This window comes from Thalassophryne amazonica, chromosome 4 (genome assembly GCF_902500255.1).
Source record: "Thalassophryne amazonica chromosome 4, fThaAma1.1, whole genome shotgun sequence".
NCBI classification, from domain to species: domain Eukaryota; kingdom Metazoa; phylum Chordata; class Actinopteri; order Batrachoidiformes; family Batrachoididae; genus Thalassophryne; species Thalassophryne amazonica.
In genome coordinates, this window is record NC_047106.1 from 105,227,933 (window position 1) to 105,250,933 (window position 23,001).

Genomic DNA, 23,001 nt, shown 5'->3' on the forward strand with positions numbered 1-23,001 from the left:
GGTGTGGTGAGGCTTGAGTCTGGACACATGAAAAACCGGGTGGATCCGCAGTGAAGCTGGGAGTCGGAGCTTCACTGCGGCAGGACTGAGGATTTTGAGGATCTTGAAAGGTCCAATGTACCGGTCCTTCAACTTGGGGGAGTCCACTTGGAGGGGGATGTCCTTCGTGGACAGCCACACCTCCTGCCCGGGCTGGTAAGCAGGGGCCGGGGATCGCCGGCGGTCTGCATGGGTCTTCGCCCTCGTCCGGGCCTTCACCGAGGGCCTGGACCGAGGGCACACCGACCTCTCCCTCCACCACGGGGAACAACGGGGGCTGATACCCCAAACACACCTCAAATGGGGAGAGGCCGGTGGCGGAAGACACCTGGCTGTTATGCGCATACTGGATCCAGGCTAGATGGTTACTCCAGGCCGTCGGGTGCGCGGATGTGACGCAGTGGAGGGTCTGTTCCAGTTCCTGGTTGGCCCGCTCTGCCTGTCCGTTCGTCTGTGGATGGTACCCGGACGAGAGGCTCACGGTGGCCCCCAGTTCCCTGCAGAAGCTCCTCCAGACGTGTGAGGAGAACTGGGGACCACGATCTGAGACGATGTCGGTGGGTATCCCATACAGACGGACAACATGGTGGACCAGGAGGTCTGCTGTCTCCTGGGCTGTTGGGAGCTTCGGGAGGGCCACGAAGTAGGCCGCCTTGGAGAATCGGTCCACTATCGTGAAGATGGTGGTGTTGCCCTGGGACGGCGGGAGGCCCGTGACGAAATCCAGGCCGATGTGGGACCAGGGGCGATGAGGCACAGGAAGCGGTTGGAGTAGTCCTTGGGCCTTCCTGTGGTCAGCCTTGCCCCTGGCACAGGTGGTGCAGGCCTGGATATACTCCCGGATGTTGGCCTCCATAGACGCCCACCAGAAGCGCTGCCGGACAACTGCCACGGTCCTTCGCACCCCTGGATGACAGGAGAGCTTGGAACCGTGACAGAAGTCCAAGACTGCAGCTCTGGCCTCTGGTGGGACGTATAAACGGTTCTTCAGACCTGTACCTGGGTCCGGGCTCCGTGCCAGGGCCTCCCGGACGATCTTCTCCACGTCCCAGGTGAGGGTGGCCACGATAGTGGACTCCGGCAGGATGGGCTCCGGTGGATCCGACAGTGCAGTTTTGACCTCCTCTTCGTATACCCGGGACAAGGCATCCAACCTCTGGTTCTTGGTCCCGGGGCGATAGGTGATCCGGAAGTCAAAACGCCCGAAGAACAGTGACCAGCGGGCTTGCCTGGGGTTCAGCCGCTTGGCGGTCCTGATATACTCCAGGTTCCGATGGTCAGTGAAAACCGTGAATGGCACAGACGCTCCCTCCAACAGGTGTCTCCATTCCTCAAGAGCCTCTTTCACCGCAAGGAGTTCTCGATTGCCGACGTCATAGTTCCGTTCAGCCGGGGTCAACCTGCGTGAAAAGTAGGCACACGGGTGAAGAACCTTATCGGTCTCTCCGCTCTGGGACAGCACGGCTCCTATCCCTGAGTCAGAGGTGTCCACTTCAACCACGAACTGGCGGCTAGGGTCGGGCTGCACCAAAACTGGCGCAGTAGAGAACCGTCGTTTCAACTCCTTGAATGCGGCTTCGCACCGATCCGACCAGGTGAAGGGGACTTTTGGAGAGGTCAGGGCTGTCAGGGGGCTAACTACCTGACTGTAGCCCTTAATGAACCTCCTATAGAAATTAGTGAAGCCGAGGAACTGTTGCAGCTTCCTACGGCTTGTTGGTTGGGGCCAATCTCTCACCGCCGCAACCTTGGCCGGATCAGGGGCGACGGAGTTAGAGGAGATGATAAACCCCAGGAAGGACAAAGACGTGCGGTGAAACTCGCACTTCTCGCCCTTCACAAACAGTCGGTTCTCTAATAACCGCTGCAGGACCTGACGTACATGCTGGACATGGGTCTCAGGATCCGGAGAAAAGATGAGAATATCGTCCAGATATACGAAGATGAATCGGTGCAGGAAGTCTCGCAAGACGTCGTTAACCAAGGCTTGGAACGTCGCGGGGGCGTTGGTGAGGCCGAACGGCATGACCAGGTACTCAAAGTGACCTAACGGGGTGTTAAATGCCATCTTCCATTCGTCTCCCTTCCGGATCCGAACCAGGTGATACGCATTTCTAAGATCCAGCTTAGTAAAGATTTTGGCTCCATGCAGGGGGGTGAACACGGAATCCAACAATGGCAACGGGTATCGATTGCGAACCGTAATCTCATTCAGCCCCCTGTAATCAATGCATGGACAGAGTCCGCCATCTTTCTTGCCCACAAAAAAGAAACCTGCCCCCATCGGGGAGGTGGAGTTCCGGATCAGCCCGGCAGCTAATGAGTCCCGGATGTAGGTCTCCATTGATTCGCGCTCAGGTCGTGAGAGGTTGTACAGCCTGCTGGACGGGAACTCAGCGCCTGGAACCAAATCAATGGCACAATCGTACGGACGGTGCGGGGGAAGGGTGAGTGCCAGATCCTTGCTGAAGACGTCAGCAAGATCGTGGTACTCAACCGGCACTGCTGTCAGATTGGGAGGGACTTTGACCTCCTCCTTAGCCTGTAAACCGGGAGGAACCGAGGATCCTAAACACACCCGATGGCAGGTTTCGCTCCACTGAACCACCACCCCAGACGGCCAATCAATCCGGGGATTGTGCTTCAACATCCATGGGAAGCCAAAAATCACGCGGGAGGTAGAAGGAGTTACAAAAAACTCAATCTCCTCCCGATGGTTTCCAGACACCACCAGAGTTACTGGTTGTGTCTTGTGTGTGAGTAAAGGGAGGAGGGTGCCATCTAGTGCCCGAACCTGTAATGGCGAAGGAAGCGCCACCAGAGGGAGCCCTACCTCCCTTGCCCATCTGCTGACTAGCAGATTCCCTTCTGACCCCGTGTCCACCAGTGCTGGGGCTTGAAGGGTTAAATCCCCGCTCAGGATTGTGACTGGGAGTCGTGTGGCAATCTGTGTGTGTCTCAATTGAATGTTTTGACCCCCCCTTAGCCCAGTCTCTAAGGGCGAGTGTTGTCGTTTTGGCCGTTTGGGGCAGTTTTTCTGTATGTGCTCCTTTGAGCTGCAGAGAAAACACTCCCCGCGGATCAGCCTCCTCATTTTGGCCCTGTGCGTTTCCCTAACAACGTCAGCAGGGGGAGCTGTTACCCCACGGAGCGCTGTGGTTGTGGAGCGTGGGGAGGGCGGCGCCTTTTCGAACCCGGAAGGGAGAGGGGCGGCGCGTATCCGGTCACGTCCTTCGCCTCGCTCCCGACGGCGTTCCTCCAACCGATTGTCTAACCGTATAACGAGATCGATAAGCCCATCTAAATCCCGTGGTTCCTCCTTAGCTACCAGCTGCTCCTTCAGAACCAACGACAGTCCGTTTATGAAGGCGGCGCGGAGCGCAACGTTATTCCAGCCGGACCTCGCAGCCGCGATGCGGAAGTTGACTGCATAAGCGGCTGCGCTCTCGCGTCCCTGTCTCATTGACAGCAGCACGGTTGAAGCGGTCTCTCCTCTGTTAGGGTGATCAAACACTGTTCTGAACTCCCCCACAAACCCAGTGTATGCTAATAACAACCGTGAGTTCTGTTCCCAGAGCGCCGTAGCCCAGGCGCATGCTTTACCCCGAAGCAGAGCAATCACATAAGCTATTTTACTAGCATCTGACGCGTACATGACGGGACGTTGTGCGAAGACGAGCGAACATTGCATGAGAAAGTCCGCGCACGTCTCCACACAACCTCCGTACGGCTCAGGAGGGCTTATGTATGCTTCAGGGGATGGTGGGAGGGGTTGTTGAACCACCACTGGAACGTTCATATTCTGCACAGGGTCGGCAGGAGGACGAGCTGCAGCAGCGCCCTGAGCGCTCGCTGCCATCTGTGCGGAGAGAGCCTCCACCCTGCGGTTCAGGAGGATGTTTTGCTCGGTCATTTGGTCCAACCGAGCCGTAAAGGCGGTGAGAATGTGCTGTAGCTCACCAATCACGCCTCCTGCAGACGCCTGCGATCCCTGCTCTCCCATTGGTCGTTCAACAGCCGGGTGATGCCCCTCGGAGTCCATGACGCTGGCCGAGATATCCTGTTGTGAAAGCGTAGTGACACGGACCCACAACAGGGGGCGCAAATGAACGGTCAATAGATGAGCCAAAAGGTAACAATTTAATGTTGTGAAACGTGCACAACGAACATACAGACAATCTCAGAATATAATTACAGTCAAATTACAAAGGTGACGTGTGGGCAGGCTCGAGGATAGAAGACGTCTGTCCTGAGAAGAGCCGGAACCACATGATTTCCGCCCCCACAGAACCTGGTGAATACTGGAGCCGCCAAGTCCCAAATTCCCAGGTGATCACCGTCCCCGACTGTCGGATCTGGTACTGCTGGCGAAGAACAAAGCCAGTCAAGTGTGGGTGTGTGTACACCCAGTAACAACAGCGGTGGGAATGCCACCTCCACCTCTCACTCAATATGTTGCAGCGGTCTCAGATGAAAAGGAGCGCCGTCTTGCACAGCCTCCGCAAAAACGACCGGTTCTCCTGCAAACACTCACAATAACAGATTTATAAATCTCACAAAAAGGCTGAGAGTATTACCTCCAATGAAGTATGATATCTCGGCGATGAGGTGGAGATGACGTCTGGTCTTTATGGAGTGCGATGATGAAGAATGTGTGACAGCTGTCAGGAATTAATGAGTGACAGCTGTCACTCCCGGCTGTGTCCGTGGCGGCAGCGCCCTCTCGTGCCTGAAGCCCGCACTTCAGGCAGGGCGCCCTTTGGTGGTGGGCCAGCAGTACATCCTCTTCTGGCGGCCCACACAACAGTATTCCTGGGAAATAATTTCAATATTTGATTAGTTCATGAGTTGTATAGGTGAGATGGTATATTGCCAATAATGATTTGTATAGCGAATAAACTGGGTAACTCAGCCATATACAGTAGTGTTCAGAATAATAGTAGTGCTATGTGACTAAAAAGATTAATCCAGGTTTTGAATCCTCCTATTTGATGATGCATTGGGGCGAATGTTCACAGCGAAAGCAGAGTGACACACCGGGCGATGGTGGTGCGTCCATCGCCAGGTGAGGGACGCAAATTTGTGGCGACGCGTGTCGTTTGTTGTGAACGCGACATGAGTCAGAACGAGTCGAGTCAACAGACCCAGTGTTCACTACAACTCTATTTATGGAGGATGGCAATGACTGCAGCAGCTGTGAGAGTTTCTCCAAAACATCAGAGACTGTGGCTGTGGGAAACCATTGAACAATGGTAGTTGCATTGAAAAAACAAATGTTCTTGCTATAGAGTGACCCATTATTATTTGGGTTTAGGCTGCCGGCCAATGCCCGGCCCCATGCCCCCCCCCAAACTACTTTTTTTCTAAAGCTTAAGCATGTCCACTATCCAAATATGACTGGTAACAGTGTATAAACTAGGATGCACTATGCAATTTCAACACATTTTAGATGATACCATCAACCGCGTCAAAGTTTCCGATGTGGTTTGTGAAAATGTGGTTTGCGTCATATCTCTGACTGCTTCTAACTGGGATAAAATCATACTCTTGGTATCTTTACTAGGTTTTTCAGTTACAGGAATCCATTGGTGAACCTTCTGATGAGCTATCTCTAACCAGTGTTGAGAAATGTCAGCTGACACTCATCAAACATACATTTTTGCATGGTTCTAGTTACAACCCTAATTTCAATGAAGTTGGGACATTGTGTAAAATGTAAAGAAAAAAAAAAAGAATACAATGATTTGCAAATCCTCTTCAACATATATTCAATTGAATACACCACAAATACAAGATATTTAATGTTCAAACTGAAAAAACTTTGTTTTTGTGCAAATATTTGCACATTTTGAAATGGATGAATGCAACATGTTTCAAAAAAGCTGGGACAGTGGTATCTTTACCACTGTGTTACATCACCTTTCCTTCTAACAACACTGAATAAGCGTTTTGTGGTGTATTCAATTCAATACAGGTTGAATAGGATTTGCAAATCATTGTATTCTGTTTTTATTTACATTTTAGACGATGTCCCAACTTCATTGGAATTGGGGTTGTTGACCCATTCTCATTCACACCTTTCCTTCTGCCAAAATTTGTCAAAAGTATTTTTTTGACACATCATCATCTTTAGTATCATGTACTGAAATAATATCTCAGCTGCACGAGGTGTGCAAAAGCTCCAGATACACAACATTTTGATAAGCAGAAAGTTTTTCTGTCTTTCTTCCTTTCCACCGCAGACACCCATAAGCATGATAAGGTTAGTTAAGATACAATTGTTTTATTATTTTGTTCAAAATTTGTCAAAAGTATTCTTTTGACACATCATCATCTTTAGTATCATGTACTGAAATAATATTTCAGCTGTTCGAGGTGTGTACCAGCTCCAGATACACAACATTTTGATAAGCAGAAGTTTTTCTGTATTTCTTTTTCCACCACAGACACTCATGAAGTTAGTTAAGATAAAGATAAGTGTTTTTATTATTTTGTTCATTCCCAATACCTTAAATAATTACTAATTTGGAGAACTGAGTAGTCCAAATTTGACATCAATCATATTTCTTTCCAGGACATGTTTTACCCTGAGAGCCCAAAGGATGTCTGATGGTGACATACATCAATCCACTGGGGCCCACCCTCCAAGAAACCAAGACGGGATAGTACTCTACTGTAAACAAGACTGCCACCAGTATGTGTCGTCCATGTGCCTGGATGAAATCAGACAAATATGGAGCCATTAGACTCTTCTCTTCCACTGGAGATGGTGAGAGCACACTGACCAAACTACAGAACATAAAATGTAGAAGACTTGCTGAGCCTCTAAACTCCCCTTACAGAATGACAGACATCTGTGATCAAATTCATGATGCCTTGTCTCCAAACCATGGGTATCATTGGGATTATTATAAGACATTTACCATGAACTTGACTCGGCTTGCGTGTCCACAAGAGCAACAGTAGTCTACATCTGTACCTACACAGAAATCTGGAGATAATACACTCTTCACACCTGAATGTATATTCTGCAATTCAGAAAAAATGCAGAAGATTAAAGTAAAAGGATTTTGGACAACTGAAGGTCTCAGTGGATTTAAGTTTGGAGGCTGGCATGATATTAAACGAGAAGCTGAACTAAGAGGAGATGAAGGACTGCTCACTCAAATCCAAGGAAAGGCTCTTTTCGCTTGTGAAACCAAGTGTCATTTGTGCAGAAAGTCATTTCACATCCAGGATACCACAAGTTGGTGAAGTGCTAATGAGGAGCAGAGGCATACACAGAAGGCATTAGAAGAAGCACACAGCTTTGCATTCAGTAAAGTTTGTGAAGTCATAGAGAAAGAAGTGCTGATTAACAAGAAAATGATGAAACTGAGTGACCTCAGATGACTGTACATAGGGCATCTTGAAGGTACAGACTTCCCTAATCCAGAGTACAGGGGCAGCAAGCTAAAGGACAAGCTCCAGAATCATCCCAAGTACACAACAACATTGTCGTATTGTCAAGTGAATGAAAGTGGACCACTGTACCATGGCTACATAGTGCAATGGCGTGAGCATTGATGATGCTATACAAAAGGCGTATGCATTAGGATCATCGGACATCATAAAAGAATCAGGGAATTGCCTTCATGATGTCGTCCAACGCAGTTTCGAAGAAGCCAATGAGCTGAGATGGCCTCCGAGTGCCCCTAATTTGGAAGACAACTTGAAGATACCACCTAACTGTTAACATTCCTCAGCCATGTCGTCACTAAACAGTCTGTCCCTACAGCACCGAAAGTTAAGCGGCTGCTACTGCCAATAGGACAAGACATATGCCGTGCTGCAAGTGGTACAATACTCACCCCAGCTTCCACCTCTTTAATCTGTTGCCTTCTAGCAGGTGCTACAGGTCCATACTGGCCAGAACAAACACACTTAGGGACAGTTTCTTTCCCAAAGCTATCACCATGTTAAATTCAAATTTACACTGAATTGACATATTGCACCATTTTCATCTGTTTATCTGTCTGTCTGTCTTTGTGTCTTATTTACTATTTTTTTAGTCTTTTATTTACATATTGTGCTGAGTGCACTTTTCAAGGAGTAGCTTTTTAATTTCGTTGTACTGTGTATACTATGTATGCCGTGTATAATGACAATACAATAAAGGCTTTCTATTCTATTCTATTCATTTATGAAATGTTTTTCATACAATATGCAAATTACTGGACTTCATGTACATTTATGAATATTAAGGGTTTGTTACCAAGTGACAGTAGTGCAACTGTAAACCTGTATTAGATACATGACATTTCATGTTTGCACTATGTGTTTTGTGATTTGTAACTATGTGATTGTTATTAAAAAATAATTTAAGCTAAAAACATCTGCATTTATATAGAAATAAAGATATAGAGTGCGATTCATGTGATTCAAGTTAATACAAGCGAAGCAATGTGCAGCGGCGCAAAGCTTGCACATGGTACAGGGAGTCCCAAACAGGAAGTGCCAAATTTTGAATCCATAGTGAAACAGGATATGTCAAATGTTGAACACGTCCTAGATCGACGCTTCCTGGATTGACAGATGAGATTTAAATTTTCAATTTAATTTTCATTTATATAGCGCCAAATCACAACAGAGTTGCCTCAAAGTGCTTCACACAGGTAAGGTCTAACCTTACCAACCCCCAGAGCAACAGTGGTAAGGAAAAACTCCCTCTGAGGAAGAAACCTCAAGCAGACCAGACTCAAAGGGGTGACCCTCTGCTTGGGCCATGCTACAAACATAAATTACAGAACAATTCGCAGAACAATTCACAGATGAATATACAAGAAATGCTATTGGCGCACAGGACAGGAGGATCGCCAACACGAATACAACTCCCATCTCTGGATGGAGCTGCACCTTAAACAGAGAGAAAAAACAGAATTAGGCATCAGAAAGACAAAAAATACTGTATAATTTTCCAGCATTAAACAACAAGAAAAACAGAGAAATACTAAGGTGATCGCCAGCCACTAGCCCTAAACTTCACTAAAAGACCCAATTTAGGTAAAGTTGAGGCCACAGCCTGCTCCAATTACTAATAAATGAATTAAAAGAGTAAAAAGCGTAAAAAACTAATACTGTACCAGTATGCTAGCCATATGAAAGGGAAAATAAGTGCATCTTAAGTCTGGACTTGACAATCTCCACAGAATCTGACTGTTTTATTGATGCAGGGAGATCATTCCACAGAACAGGGGCACGATAAGAGAAAGCTCTGTGACCCGCAGACTTCTTATTCACCTTAGGGACACAAAATAGTCCTGCACCCTGAGAAAGCAAAGCCCGGGCCGGTACATGAGGTTTAATTAGGTCAGCTAGGTAGGGAGGTGCCAGTCCATGAATCATTTTATAGGTTAGTAGCAGAACCTTAAAATCTGATCTCACTGGGACAGGAAGCCAATGAAGGGATGCCAAAATGGGTGTAATGTGGTCGAACGTTCTGCTTCGTGTCAAAAGTCTGGCTGCAGCATTTTGAACCAATTGGAGACCCCTAATGCTAGACTGCGGTAAACCAGAAAATAGAACATTGCAGTAGTCCAATCTAGAAGAGATAAATGCATGGATCAGGGTCTCAGCATCAGCCATAGACAGGATGGGATGAATCTTCGCTACATTTTGCATGTGGAAGAAAGCAGTCTTAGTAATATTTCTAATGTGGAGGCCAAAGGACAACGAAGGATCAAAAATTACCCCAAGGTTCCTCACTTTGTCAGTGTGATGTATGACACACGAGCTGAGACTGAGCGTTAACTGGTCAAATTGATGCCGATGTCTCACTGGACCAAGAACCATCATTTCAGTCTTATCAGAGTTTAAAAGTAGGAAGTTTCTAGACATCCAACTTCTCACTGCTGCAAGGCAATCTTCTAAGGATTTTATGTGAATGAGATTACCAGCAGTTATCGGCATGTATAACTGAGTATCATCTGCATAGCAGTGAAAGGTAATCCCAAAACGCCACAATATGTGCCCAAGGGGTGCTATATAAAGGGAGAAAAGCAGGGGGCCTAAGACAGACCCCTGTGGAACCCCAAATTTCATGTCACTAAGGTTAGAGGTAGTGTTACTGTACAAAACACAGTGAGAACGACTGGTCAACTATGACGTCAGCCATGCAAGGGCACTCCCAGTAATCCCAAAATGATTTTCCAGCCTATCAAGTAGAATATGATGACCCACTGTATCAAATGCAGCACTGAGATCTAACAGTAACAGAACCGTAGTGGTGTCCGAATCCATTGTAAGCAGAAGATCATTCACCACTTTAGTGAGAGCCGTCTCTGTGATCTTGGGGTCTTGTGGGAACTCACAGCACATGCAAAAAAAAAAAAAAAAAGTAAAAACTAAAAGAGCTGCATTTTGAAATTGGTGACACATATTGATTGCTAGGTCTCTCCTGTGCAGTAGTTGGCGATGTGTAAAACAATAAGTTCTAATCCCCCTTATTAGAAGAGGAAAAATCTTTGACCCAGATTTGAACCTGAATACATTGTTTGAACCACAGACTCCTAATGACATCAAAATTATATTGGTGAGTAAACGCCCGTATTTTATGACAGAAATGAGGTCCAGGTTGCTAAAAGCGGCATTTCTCCTTTTCTTCTTATATATATATTTTTTTCTTCAGTGATTTTAAACAGGTAATTTACTCCTCCTCTTTTCTGTATAAAACTTGTGTAACCTCTTAATTTTGCTCTCTGAAGGACTTATTTTTATATATCTTCTTAATTTTGTTCTAATCAACCTTAGTAGAAGAAGAAAAATGTTTGACCAATTTGAAACTGAACACGTCATCAAAAAAGGCAAACAAAGAAAAATACTTAAAAAGGCGGTCTGGTGGAGCGGAGCCCCCCCATCCCACCCCAGAAGCTGAAAGGTTTTAGTCATGTTAATTTCCACTGACAAGGGGCAGAATTGCTTTCAAATTTCTGATGCTTTTTTGCACCTCCCTTTCTTCAGGTGTTCAATACTTTTTCTCTTGGTCATTTTACATTATTACACATAACCTAATTTATGGACATCTATGGTTTAATGTCTTTGTATGTGTGGATTACCTGGAATGTTACAAACATCTGGTGAAAATTTCATGTCAATAGCACCATTAATATATTTATTGAGAAAAATTGTGACATGTTCAATAATGATTTTACCTGCTGTATATTCACAGCACTTAAATTATTAATTTGTGTGTGGAAATTCTCAAAGTCTGTACTAGCTACTGTACTACTATTTTTTCAGAGTAAAGTCGTTCACAGTCCCAGAGGCAAAAGGTGACGTAAGCACACTTTGTAATTGTGTTATATAGAGCTGGGATGGGCAAATGCCAACATTTCATGAAGTCTGAAGTAGAGAAACGCTGTCCAACTCACGGCATCAGATAATGACTTAGTTTCTTGTAATACAGTTGAATGTCTTTCTTTAATTTGGGGAAAATGGAGAATGACACTGTTGGCTTTGAGTTAACTCTGGATGGGTTTATTATTCCTCCTGGTGGAAAATACCCAATATTTTTTATGGGTATTTTTATTTACCTTTTTGTTGTCTTTTGCAATGTCATCTTGCTAACTTTGATCATTTTGAAGAAGAACCTTCACAAACCCATGTATTTCATTTTGCTCAGCCTTCCTCTCAATGATCTGATAGGCATCAGTGCAATGCTGCCAAAAGTGCTTTCAGACATTGTGACAGAGACAAACAGGATTTACTATCCTCTCTGTGTATTACAAGCCTTCTTGATCCACATGTATGGTGGTGCAGTCCTGTTCATTCTTGCAGCAATGTCCATTGACCGTTATATTGCCATTTGCATGCCTTTACGTTACAGCTCTCTGATGACCCCCACAAATGTCGCTTGTGTTATTGTTCTCATTTGGGGGCTCGACTTTGTCTTGATTGTGTCTTTGCTCGCTCTGCAGGCAAGGCTCCCCAGGTGCAAATCTGTTATTATGAATGTGTTCTGTGATAACCCATCGCTCCTGAAGCTCACATGTGGAAACACAACAATAAACAACATTGTAGGATTGCTTAACACAGCCATTATGCAGTTGCTCAGCATTTCTATTCAAACGTTTTCCTACGTGAGGATTCTGATCACCTGCTTGGTGACAAGAAAGTCAGAAACAAAGACAAAGGCTATCAACACGTGCGTTGCACAGTTGGTTGTATTCATAATTTTTGAGATTGTGGGAACTTTCACGATTTTATCACACAGGTTTAAAAATATCTCACTTGACTTGCAAAAAATAATGGGCATGCTAATATTTCTCGTACCACCACTTTTGAACCCTGTTGTGTATGGGCTGTGTACAAAGGAAATAAGAAATGCTCTCTTGAAAGTCTGTAAAGCCACAATGTGTCAGAATTAGTGTCATCTAGTGTTAAGGTTCCAGAGTGCATTAAGCCATGTCTCATCATATTTTTGTTTCCCTTCATGTTTTTTCCTTCTTTAACGATGGGTTTTTCTTGTAATAAGCCACATGTATGATCCTCATTCTACAAAATAATGGTTCTCAAAACACTGAGTCCTCTTCTTTTTCTTCAGGAGGTGCTGTAAAATGTGAAACGTGGAGTATGTCCCTTCTGGACTACTGTATGGCTTCTCGGGGGGGGGGACAACTTTCATTTAAAAACTAGCTGGGGTACCTGGCGCTGCCCGGGTTAACCTGTTTTAGACATAAGCCAAATACCAATCATTTTAATCAAAACAATTGCCCAACATTTGTTTTTGTAATACTGATGTCTTATAAATATAATAGTTAATGGGGTAAAGTCTGTCCAGCAGAACGATAAGAGGTGGACTCCCCAAACTAAGTGGAAATACTTGGTTAAAAGACAAACACATTTGAAGTCCTTCATGCAGACTTTGTTTTGCAATCAAATGTATAAAAAAATTACACACAAAAGGTAGGTAACAGTAAATGTAAATATCAATAAATCAAAATTGAGGTAGTGGTGTATTTCACTGTTTTTACATTGCAATTTTACAAATACAAAATAAATGTATTCAGACAGGAAGGGAAACTGGGTTGTACAGGACAGTCAGGTGCTTAACACTTGAAAACATAAACTATCTTAAGGAAGGGATTAAATAAACAGAGATGGCCAATACATACGAGGTCTGTCAATAAAGTATAGGTCCTTTTTAGTTTTTTTCAAAAACTATATGGATTTCATTCATATGTTTTTACGTCAGACATGCTTGAACCCTCGTGCGCATGCGTGAGTTTTTCCACGCTTGTCGGTGACGTCATTCGCCTGTGAGCACGCCTTGTGGGAGGTGTGGTCCAGCCCCCGCGTTGGAATTCCTTTGTCTGAGAAGTTGCTGAGAGACTGGCGCTTTGTTTGATCAAAATTTTTTCAAAACCTGTGAGGCACATCAAAGTGGACACGGTTCGAAAAATTAAGCTGGTTTTCGGTGAAAATTTTAACGGCTGATGAGAGATTTTGAGGTGATACTATCGCTTTAAGGACTTCCCACAGAGCGGGACGTCGCGCAGCGCTCCCAGGCGCCGTTGTCAGCCTGTTTCAAGCTGAAAACCTCCACATTTCAGGCTCTATTGATCCAGGACGTCGTGAGAGAACAGAGAAGTTTCAGAAGAAGCCGGTTTCAGCATTTTATCCGGATATTCCACTGTTAAAGGAGATTTTTTTTAATGAGAGCCGCCGCGACGCTCCGCCACAGGAAAAACCCTCTGTTGGAAGCCTTAAGGACAAGTTGGAACATGCCCAGCTGTTAAACAATTTCTCAGATACTCACTCCACTGAAAGCCATCAAAAGCCGCCAGGATTTTACAAATGTTATCAACACGGAGGTGTTTTTCCTGTGGTGGAGCGTCGCAGCGGCTGCGAGGCACGAGTCCTTAAAGTGACAGTATCACCTCAAAATCTCTCATCAGCCATTAAAATTTTCACCGAAAACCAGCTGAATTTTTCGAACCGTGTCCACTTCGATGTGCCTCACAGGTTTTGAAAAAATTTTCATCAAAGAAAGCGCCAGTCTCTCAGCAACTTCTCAGACAAAGGAATTCCAATGAGGGGGCTGGACCACACCTCCCACAAGGCATGCTCACAGGCGAATGACGTCACTGACAGGCGTGGAAAAACTCACGCATGTGCACGAGGGTTCAAGCATGTCTGACGTAAAAACATATGAATGAAATCCATATAGTTTTTGAAAAAAATAAAAAGGACCTATACTTTATTGACAGACCTCGTATACAGGGCTGGAATTTTGAATCTACCTGGTCATACCCACAGCCTCAGCCTAAGCATGTTGTTGTTTTGCTGAGTGTGCTGTGGCTGTGCTGTGCTGAGTGTGCTGAGTGTGCTATAGAAAGGGATTAAATAAACAGAGATGGCCAACACATATACACGGCTGGAAATTTGAACCTGCCTGGTCACACCCACATATCGTGTTTGTTCCCCATGTCATGAGGATTCAGAATATATTTAGTTTTTAGGGCTACATATTATAGTTTGGGAGTTTATCCCGGACAGATAGACAGACAGACAGACAGAAGTGGCAGCATGAAAAGCACATGGTACAACACTGTATGGTCTTACATAAATGGCTATTTTGGGGGTAATTTTCAGTTCAACTTTAAAAAAAAAATGGTACCAGTTTGTTCCCCATGTCATGAGGATTCAGAATATGTATAGTTTTTAGGGCTACATATTTTTAAGTTTGGGAGTTTATCCCGGACAGACAGGCAGACAGACGTAGCCCTTTATGTATATAGATGAAGGGCTCATTATGAGCTTATTAACAGATATTGATTCATTGTTGCTTTATTTATATAAATGGACAGATGGCCATGAATGCTATATTCCATTTATGCTCATAAACACTGTCAAATCTGACATAGTGTAGCTTTAAGCATTTTTTTTATTACTGTATTCTATCATCATCAGATACTCTGCTTTCTTAAGAACTCATTAATAATGCTGAATAATATTGAAGTTAAAATGCCAAAAGTGCTTCAAAGAAAGGATAATCTTTGATGATTTGGTAGAACTGAACTTTAAATCTGTCTGTTCCAGGCTACATTACATCCTTTTATAGTTTTTTGAAAAATTAATTTACTAATTCAACAAACAAACCAATAGTATTAGAAGCACAACTCCTCAAAAGACTGTCATTTGATTGCTCTCAGATGAGCCCCCCCGAAGAAGAAAAAGTTGTAGTTCCTTGACTGACTGCTTGATGCTGGCTCCAAAAGCACCCAGTTTTAACAGCGACTTTTGAAAATTCATTGAAGCACGTTTGAAAAATGATCTCTCCCCTCACCCAGCTGAGTGCCACTAAATGCCATAGTCAGTACAAAAGTAAAAACTCTGGCTTCATCGAGAGAAAGCAAAACAGCGCTCACTTGGACCCATCATCATGTCAATGGGAGTTATGGTACCGGGTTGGACTGGAGGTCCGATGTGGAGGTTGAACTGCGGCTTTATGCTGGTTTTACAGTTCGCTGATTCTGTTGCATTCAAGGTCCAGTGTTAGTTAAATGATACATACAAATCAAAGGGATTCTGCTGTGAGACTGTTGGTGAAGTGCACAGGCTGTGATTAAACTGTGCTTGCTAATGCTGCTTTCATGCTGACGTTTGTGGGAAATGGATGAAACTCAATATGCCGCTGCTGAAATTAAGAGCTCCACCATGCAAGGTGTTACTGTCCAATCAGAGTTTGAAGAGGAACAATGTGATGTCATTAAGAAAAAAATAAGAAGACCATTTCTGAAAGGAATCTCAATGGTGATTGAAAGACTTCAAAAAGAAAGGCATTGTCATTTCAAACAAGCAAGCAAATTAAAATCCAAAATTAACACTCTGTTGACTTAAGAGGAAAATGTTGATGATGTGCAACGAGATTTAAAAAGGTTCAGACGTTTGTGTCAAAGTGCTGCTGAAGCTCACAACACATTGCTTACCGAATCTCCTCTTCCTGAGGAAGAGCAAAGAAAGCAAAAAGCCTGGTTTCGATTAAAAAGGGCTGGTAATGATGCTTTTATGGGAGAAGATTCTATCTGGTTAAAGAAACAAGGGATTTCATGTGATTACGAGGGTGATAGTGCAAATGTTGAACCTGTGATTGATGATGTTGGTCCTGGTGATAGCATATCTAATATATCAAGTAAAAGGTCAAGCAGGAAAAGTCATTCCAGTACATCTGTGTCTAGTATTTCTTCAGCATGTCTGAAAGTAAAAGCTGAGAAAGCAGCGCTGTTGGAGCGAGCTGCTGCTCTGAAACAGAAGCATGAATTGGAGGCTCAAGAAGAGGAACTCAGATTGGAAAGAGAGACTGAGGAAAATAAAGGGGCAAATGGAGCTTGATACACAAATTGCTGTTGCTGCTGGAGGGCAGTGATGTCGGCGACAAGGCTTGTTCAGATGGAATGAACTACATAACCAAAGGTTTAAAGGAACAAAGACACAAATTAAACCCGTAAGGTTAATGAATTTGTGCCAAAGGAAAAGCCTTCAACTCTTGAACAAGTTTCAAAAGTGCCATCTCTCTTAAACACACAGGACGTAAGACCAAAGATGAATACTGGGGCACTCTCAAAGGAGAAATATCAGTCACAGACACAAATATGGAGTCACAGACGTACTGGATGGTGATCTGAACCAACAAACAACTCAAAGGCCTCAGCGCCACGGTGCCAGGCCTGTAACAGTGAGGCTTCTTCACACCGCCAGTAGCCGGAGCGCTCTTCCGGGTGGCTTTGGTAGCCAGCTGCTTCCTCTGAGCTTTTCCTCCGGTGGATTTACAGGCAGTCTGCTTGGTTCTGGCCATATTAAAGCTTCCTTCAGGTCTGCTCTGCCAGGTCTCTGTGTCGCTTAGAAAGCTTGTAACACTCCACTTCTTGATGCACAATAACTGCTGGTAGCCTGTAAAATGACCGACCTGCCTCATTTTTATCACCTCTGAACAACCGATGACAGCACAAAAGTTGACCATTGTTGAAGCTTCTGCAACTGTTCACCAAATGCACGTAGCGTATCTTAGTGGCCACTGCGTTGTAATCCAAAATGGTCACGGGGCGCAAAATCACGTAACCGATACGTCCTATGAAAACTCTCTATTAAAGAATTTTAAAGATACTTATCAATGATTAATGTCTTTGATTCTGTTTTTATACATATATATGTGATTTCACTTAATATTACTTTCCTAGTTAATCACTGAACTGTTCATAACTGTAAAATTAACTTTTGCTTACATGAAAACTGTGAGAATGTAAGCTTTGTTTTTGCTGAGCACAGATGTACATTTTAATTAACAGATCAGCTTTGAACAGAGAACAACGCAGCCTGTACACTAGCCCAAGGTTGGCGCTGTTATGTTTAATTTCTGAGAACAATTACTATCTGTCTGAGCAGACCACAAGGTGCCTTCAGGTGCAAAGTGATACAATATGAATTGACTGAAGAAACACAGCTGTGCTTTGTATATTGTTTTTCTAATATGTATGTGTGCATCTTGTTTCAATAAATTCAGGAAGTAAGTGGGTGGGCCCTTCAAAGCTGTCTGACAGACAGTGACGAGGGTCACATCCACCAGCTCGCCCTAATTCAGGAAAGAAATTCAATGTTTCCGTGTGGTTATTCTCTGTGTTAATTGAGTTGTTCTCTCTCAACAGGCTCAACTCTGACACTATAAAAAGTGTCAGCTTTGCTACTACTGCTGGAGCCTCAAACCACATTTTTCCCAAGTCTACAGGGCTTAAAGCATCTGTGCAATCAGCAGCATCCAAAGAATCATCCTCAGAGGCTTGTCTTTATTATGAAGGACCATGTACCTTATTAAAATGTTTGAAGCTGAATGATGTTTCCCAAAGAGAGAAAGAAGTTCCTGAGACTGAAGTGAATCTGTTTCGGATGCCTGAAGGCTGGTCATATGAGCAAAGACTGCAAAAGGCGTTTAAGTTGTGATAAATGCAACCTGAAACATCCGACTCTTTTGCATATTCATATCAAAGACAAAGTAAATGATCAAACAAATCAACAGTGCTCTTGTCAACCTTCAGTCATGTGGTTGTACTGGGGCTGGAGACTGTGACTCTACACTTTCAACAGTACTGGTGCAACTAAAATCCAAGAAAAGCAGTAAGGTGTCCTTCTTGGACCCTGATAGCACAGGTACTTTTTGTACCAACCGTGTGATGAAATGTCTGAATCTTCAAGGTTCTAGGACCAACATTCTGTTATGCACCATGGGACAGGAAAAGGTTGTTGAAAGCCAAATCCTTAAAGAGCTTGAAGTGTTGGATGGCAATGAATTTTTTTAATCTTCCAGAGACTTTTACACAAAAAAGAATCCTCATTTCAAGAAATAACATTCCCTCTGAGCAAGAGAGTGAAAAATGGGATCATCTCAGAGGCATTAAGATCCCAGATTTGGATGCTGAAGTGGAGTTGTTGATCGGGACGAATGCTTCAAAGCACATGCAGCCATGGGAAATAATCAACAGCAGAAATGATGGACCATATGCCATGAGGACCCTATTGGGGTGGGCCATTAACGGTCCTTTGAGGGGCAATTCTGGTTGTCAGATAAGCTGTTCAACTGTTTATGCCAATAGGATATCCATCATTAAACTGGAGGAGCTGCTGGTTTCTCATTCTGAGAAGTTGCTGGAAGAGAGGCAGATGTCACAGAAGGATAAGAGATTCATGGACATTCTGGAAAAGTCTATTTGCATGCAGAAGGATCATTATTGCATGGACCTACCATTTAAAGTGGATGACATCTTTATGCCAAACAACCTGTGTATAGATGAACAATGCATTCATAGCCTGAAGAGAAAGTTTGCCAGGGATAAGACTTATGAAGAGGAATATACCAAGTCTATCACTGAGATGGTTGATAGTGGTTATGCAGAGGTGGTACCACAAAGGGAAATGGCATGCACAGTTGGCAAAGTGTGGTATCTTCCTCAGCATGGTGTATACCACCCAAAAAAGAAAATCCTGAGAGCAGGAGACTTCTCTGAATTCTAACCTGATTTAACAAATTCTCTTTTTGGTGTATTGATAAGATTCAGACAGGAAAATGTTGCATTGATGACAGATGTAAAAGCTATGTTTCCTCAAGTGAAGGTGTCAGAGAAGCATGTGGATTTTCCTAGGTTCCTGTGGTGGCCAATGGGTGACACATCAAAGGATCCAGTGGAGCGCAGAATGAGAGTGCATATTTTTGGAGCAGTTTCATTATCTAGCTGTGCTAATTATGCACTGAAAAGAACAGCAACTGATAACAAGATGGGTTTTAAAGCAGACGTCGTTGACACCATCCATAACAACTTTTACATGGACATGCAGTTAGTTATAACTTTAACAGACTTGTGCTCAAGGGGAGGATTTCAGCTGTCAAAGTGGACAAGCAATAGTTGTACTGCATTGTTGTCTATTCTAGAAGAAAACAGATCCAGAAAAGCCATCTGCAATAGGATACTTTATCTGTGGAAACGGCTCTTGGATTGCATTGTTATGCTGAAAGTTCATTTTCAAGCAAAAAGTGGGAAAACAACCAGAAGTGGATGAAAGAGAAGTGAAGAAGGTTAAACGTGAATTTGCTTGTCTACCTTTAACTGGACCTGTGGTGGTGGAGGCTACTGGTGAGAATTGTTTTTGTAATCAATAGTGGCCATACTGAGCCACGACAGTCGGCATGGCACCACCCAGGAAAACAGATAAACTCGAGGAAGATATAGAGGAGATAAAGACCTCATTAAACCATATATCAAAAGACATGTCTAATCTAGACAAACTGATGGTGGAAATTAAAGAACTCCAAAATCTGGTTAAAGAGAAGGACAAGATCATTAAGAAACTTGAGCAACGTGTAGATGAACTTGAACAATTTACTAGAAAAGATGACGTTATAATATCTGGACTAGAAACAAGGCATCGGACATATGCAAGGGTGGTGGATTCTGGTGGAACCAGTGGGGAGAATGCACCACCTGAAGAAAGACAATCATTGGAACAACAAGTTACAAACTTTTTATATCAAAAAGGTGTTGTCATCCATCAAGATACAATATCAGACTGTTATACTATTCCAACTAAAGATAGAAAAAATAAACTATCTAACATTGTTATACGATTTACAAGCAGAAAATATAAATATGAGTTATTAAGACAGGCAAAGAATTTGAAAGGAACGAGTGTCTATATAAATGAGCATCTAACAAAAAAAAATGCAGATATTGCTAGGGAAGCAAGACTACTAAGAAAACAGAAACATATTGTTGCTACATGGGTCTGGAATTGTAGGGTGTGGATTAGAGTGAAAGAAGGAACAAACGGTATACAAATCAAAAACATGGAGGACCTTACGAAATACAGACCTGAATAGACAATCAAATATAACATCTGTTGGTAATTGGACCAACAAAAAATCAGATCAAACATGGAAACAGAGGATAAAATATATGACATAGACACTAATATTGATGAAAGTATATTTGACTTAAAAACGATTGGTTGTGAGTATTATACAGTAGAACAGCTGAATAGTGAAAAAATTGCAGAAGATACCCTGTCACTCATACATATAAACAGTCGAAGCTTGTATTGTAAAATGTCACAAATAAAAGATTATTTAAATCAGTTTAAAAATAGATTTAGTATTGTTGCAATCACTGAATCTTGGCTTAAAGATGATCTCATGGATGAAGTTCAAATGGAGGGATATGAGCTGTATTTTGTAAACAGAAGATATAAAAAGGCGGTGGTATTGCTCTGTATACAAAAACAGATCTGATGTGTACAATTGTTGAAGAAATGACAATTATGAATGATGTCATAGAAATTGTAACAGTGGAACTTGTACATGAAACATCTAAGAATATTTTAGTTAGTTGTGTATACAGAGCACCAGATTCTTGTGTTGTGAAATTTACAGATAAAATAATTGAATTATTCCATCAAATTAAAAACAAAACGCTTTTTATGTGTGGGGACTTTAATATTAACATAGAAAGCTCCAGCTGCCAAAGATCAAGTGATTTTGTGAATACAATGTATAGTTTGGGGTTATTCCCCTTGATAACAAAACCAACCAGAATTACATCGCAAAGTGCAACGGTAATTGATAATATATTTACAAACAGAACAGATGAAATTATCAAGAATGGGATCTTAAAGACAGATATTAGCGACCATTTACCAATTTTTTCAATATTTAAATATAAAAATAGGTACAACAAAAAAACTGATATAAACTTTAAAAGAGATAAGTCAGTAAAAGCCTTAGAGGCATTAAAATATGACCTTAAAAAATCAAAACTGGGAAGAAGTTTATGTCAGTGATGTTAATGTAGCATATAACTCATTTATGAAAATATTGATGAAATCATACAATAAAAATTGTAAATTAATTGAAATTAGTAAGAAAAGAGTAAATAAACCATGGCTGACAAAGGGAATAAAAAATGCTTGTGCAAAGAAAAACTATTTATACAGGTGCTTTTTAAAATTGCAAACAAAGGAATCAGAACATAAATACAAAAAATATAAAAATAAACTATTAACAATAATTAGGAAACAAAAAAAAGATTATTACAGTGAAAAACTAAATAAGAGTAAAGATAATATGAGGGTAACATGGGGAATTATAAAAAGTGTGATTGATAGTGATGGAACGAAAGAAACTATTCCAAATTACTTTGTTAAGGAAAATAAAGAGATATATGATATAAAAGAAGTTGCAAATGGGTTTAATGATTATTTTTCAAATGTAGGGTCAAGTCTGGTGGGAAATAAACCAATAATAGAAGATAAATTATGTACATTGGTAAATACGGTCAATAGTATTTTCCTGGACAATGTGGAAAAAGATGAAATAAGAAATATTGTAAAAAACTGTGTAAGCAAAAGATCAACTGACCATGAAGATTTAGACATGATGACTGTAAAAAGTATAATAGAAATTGTTATTGAACCATTTACTTATATTTGTAATCTGTCTCTGTCAACTGGGGTTTTTCCAGATGAAATGAAAATTGCTAAGGTAGTCCCATTATATAAAAATGGAGACAAACATAATTTTTCTAATTACAGGCCAGTATCATTGCTTCCACAGTTTTCTAAAATTATGGAAAAAGTTTTTGTAACAAGATTGGATAAATTTATTGAGAAACATCATATTTTAAATAATGCTCAGTATGGATTCAGAACAAAACATTCGACAGCTATGGCAATTATGGAACTAATAGAGAAAATATCAACAACAATAGATAATAAGGATTATTTTGTAAGTATTTTTATTGACCTGAAAAAGGCTTTTGATGTTATAGACCACTCAAGATTGCTCCACAAGTTACAACAATATGGAATAAGAGGTGTTGCACATCAGTGGGTAAAAAGCTACTTAGAAAATAGAAAACAGTTTGTTCAGATAAATAATACCAAATCAGAATTGTGTAACATTATTTATGGAGTACCACAAGGATCGGTACTTGGACCCAAACTGTTTATTTTGTATATCAATGATTTTGTGAATGTATCCAATGTGCTTGGCAGCATTTTATTTGCTGATGATACAACGCTGTTTTACTCTGGATCAGATATACAGGAAGTAGCACAAGTGATAAATACAGAGTTGGAAAAAGTTAAACATTGGTTTGATATAAACAGATTGTCACTAAATATTAATAAGACAAATTTCATATTGTTTAATGATAGAGCGAAAGAAAATAATGTGTCATTACAAATAGATGGAATGGATATACAAAGGGTAAAAGAAATGAAATTTTTAGGAGTCATGATTGATGAAGATCTTACATGGAAGTCACACATAAATTACATAAAAGGAAAAATAGCGAAAGCCATTGCTGTTTTGCATAAAGTAAAATATTCATTAAATAGTTATGGTTTATTAACATTGTACAATTCATTGATTGTCCCATATTTAAC

General features: G+C 42.1%; 1 protein-coding gene across 1 annotated transcript; it reads left to right on the forward strand.

Moving 5' to 3' along the window:
- Nucleotides 1-11,510: 11,510 nt before the first annotated feature.
- On the forward strand, nt 11,511-19,080 carry LOC117509001 (olfactory receptor 1-like). Its single transcript, XM_034168824.1, has 2 exons — nt 11,511-12,430; nt 18,663-19,080. The coding sequence occupies exons 1-2, from the start codon at nt 11,511-11,513 to the stop codon at nt 19,078-19,080; spliced, it is 1,338 nt and encodes a 445-aa protein (XP_034024715.1).
- The last annotated feature ends 3,921 nt before the right edge of the window (nt 19,081-23,001 follow it).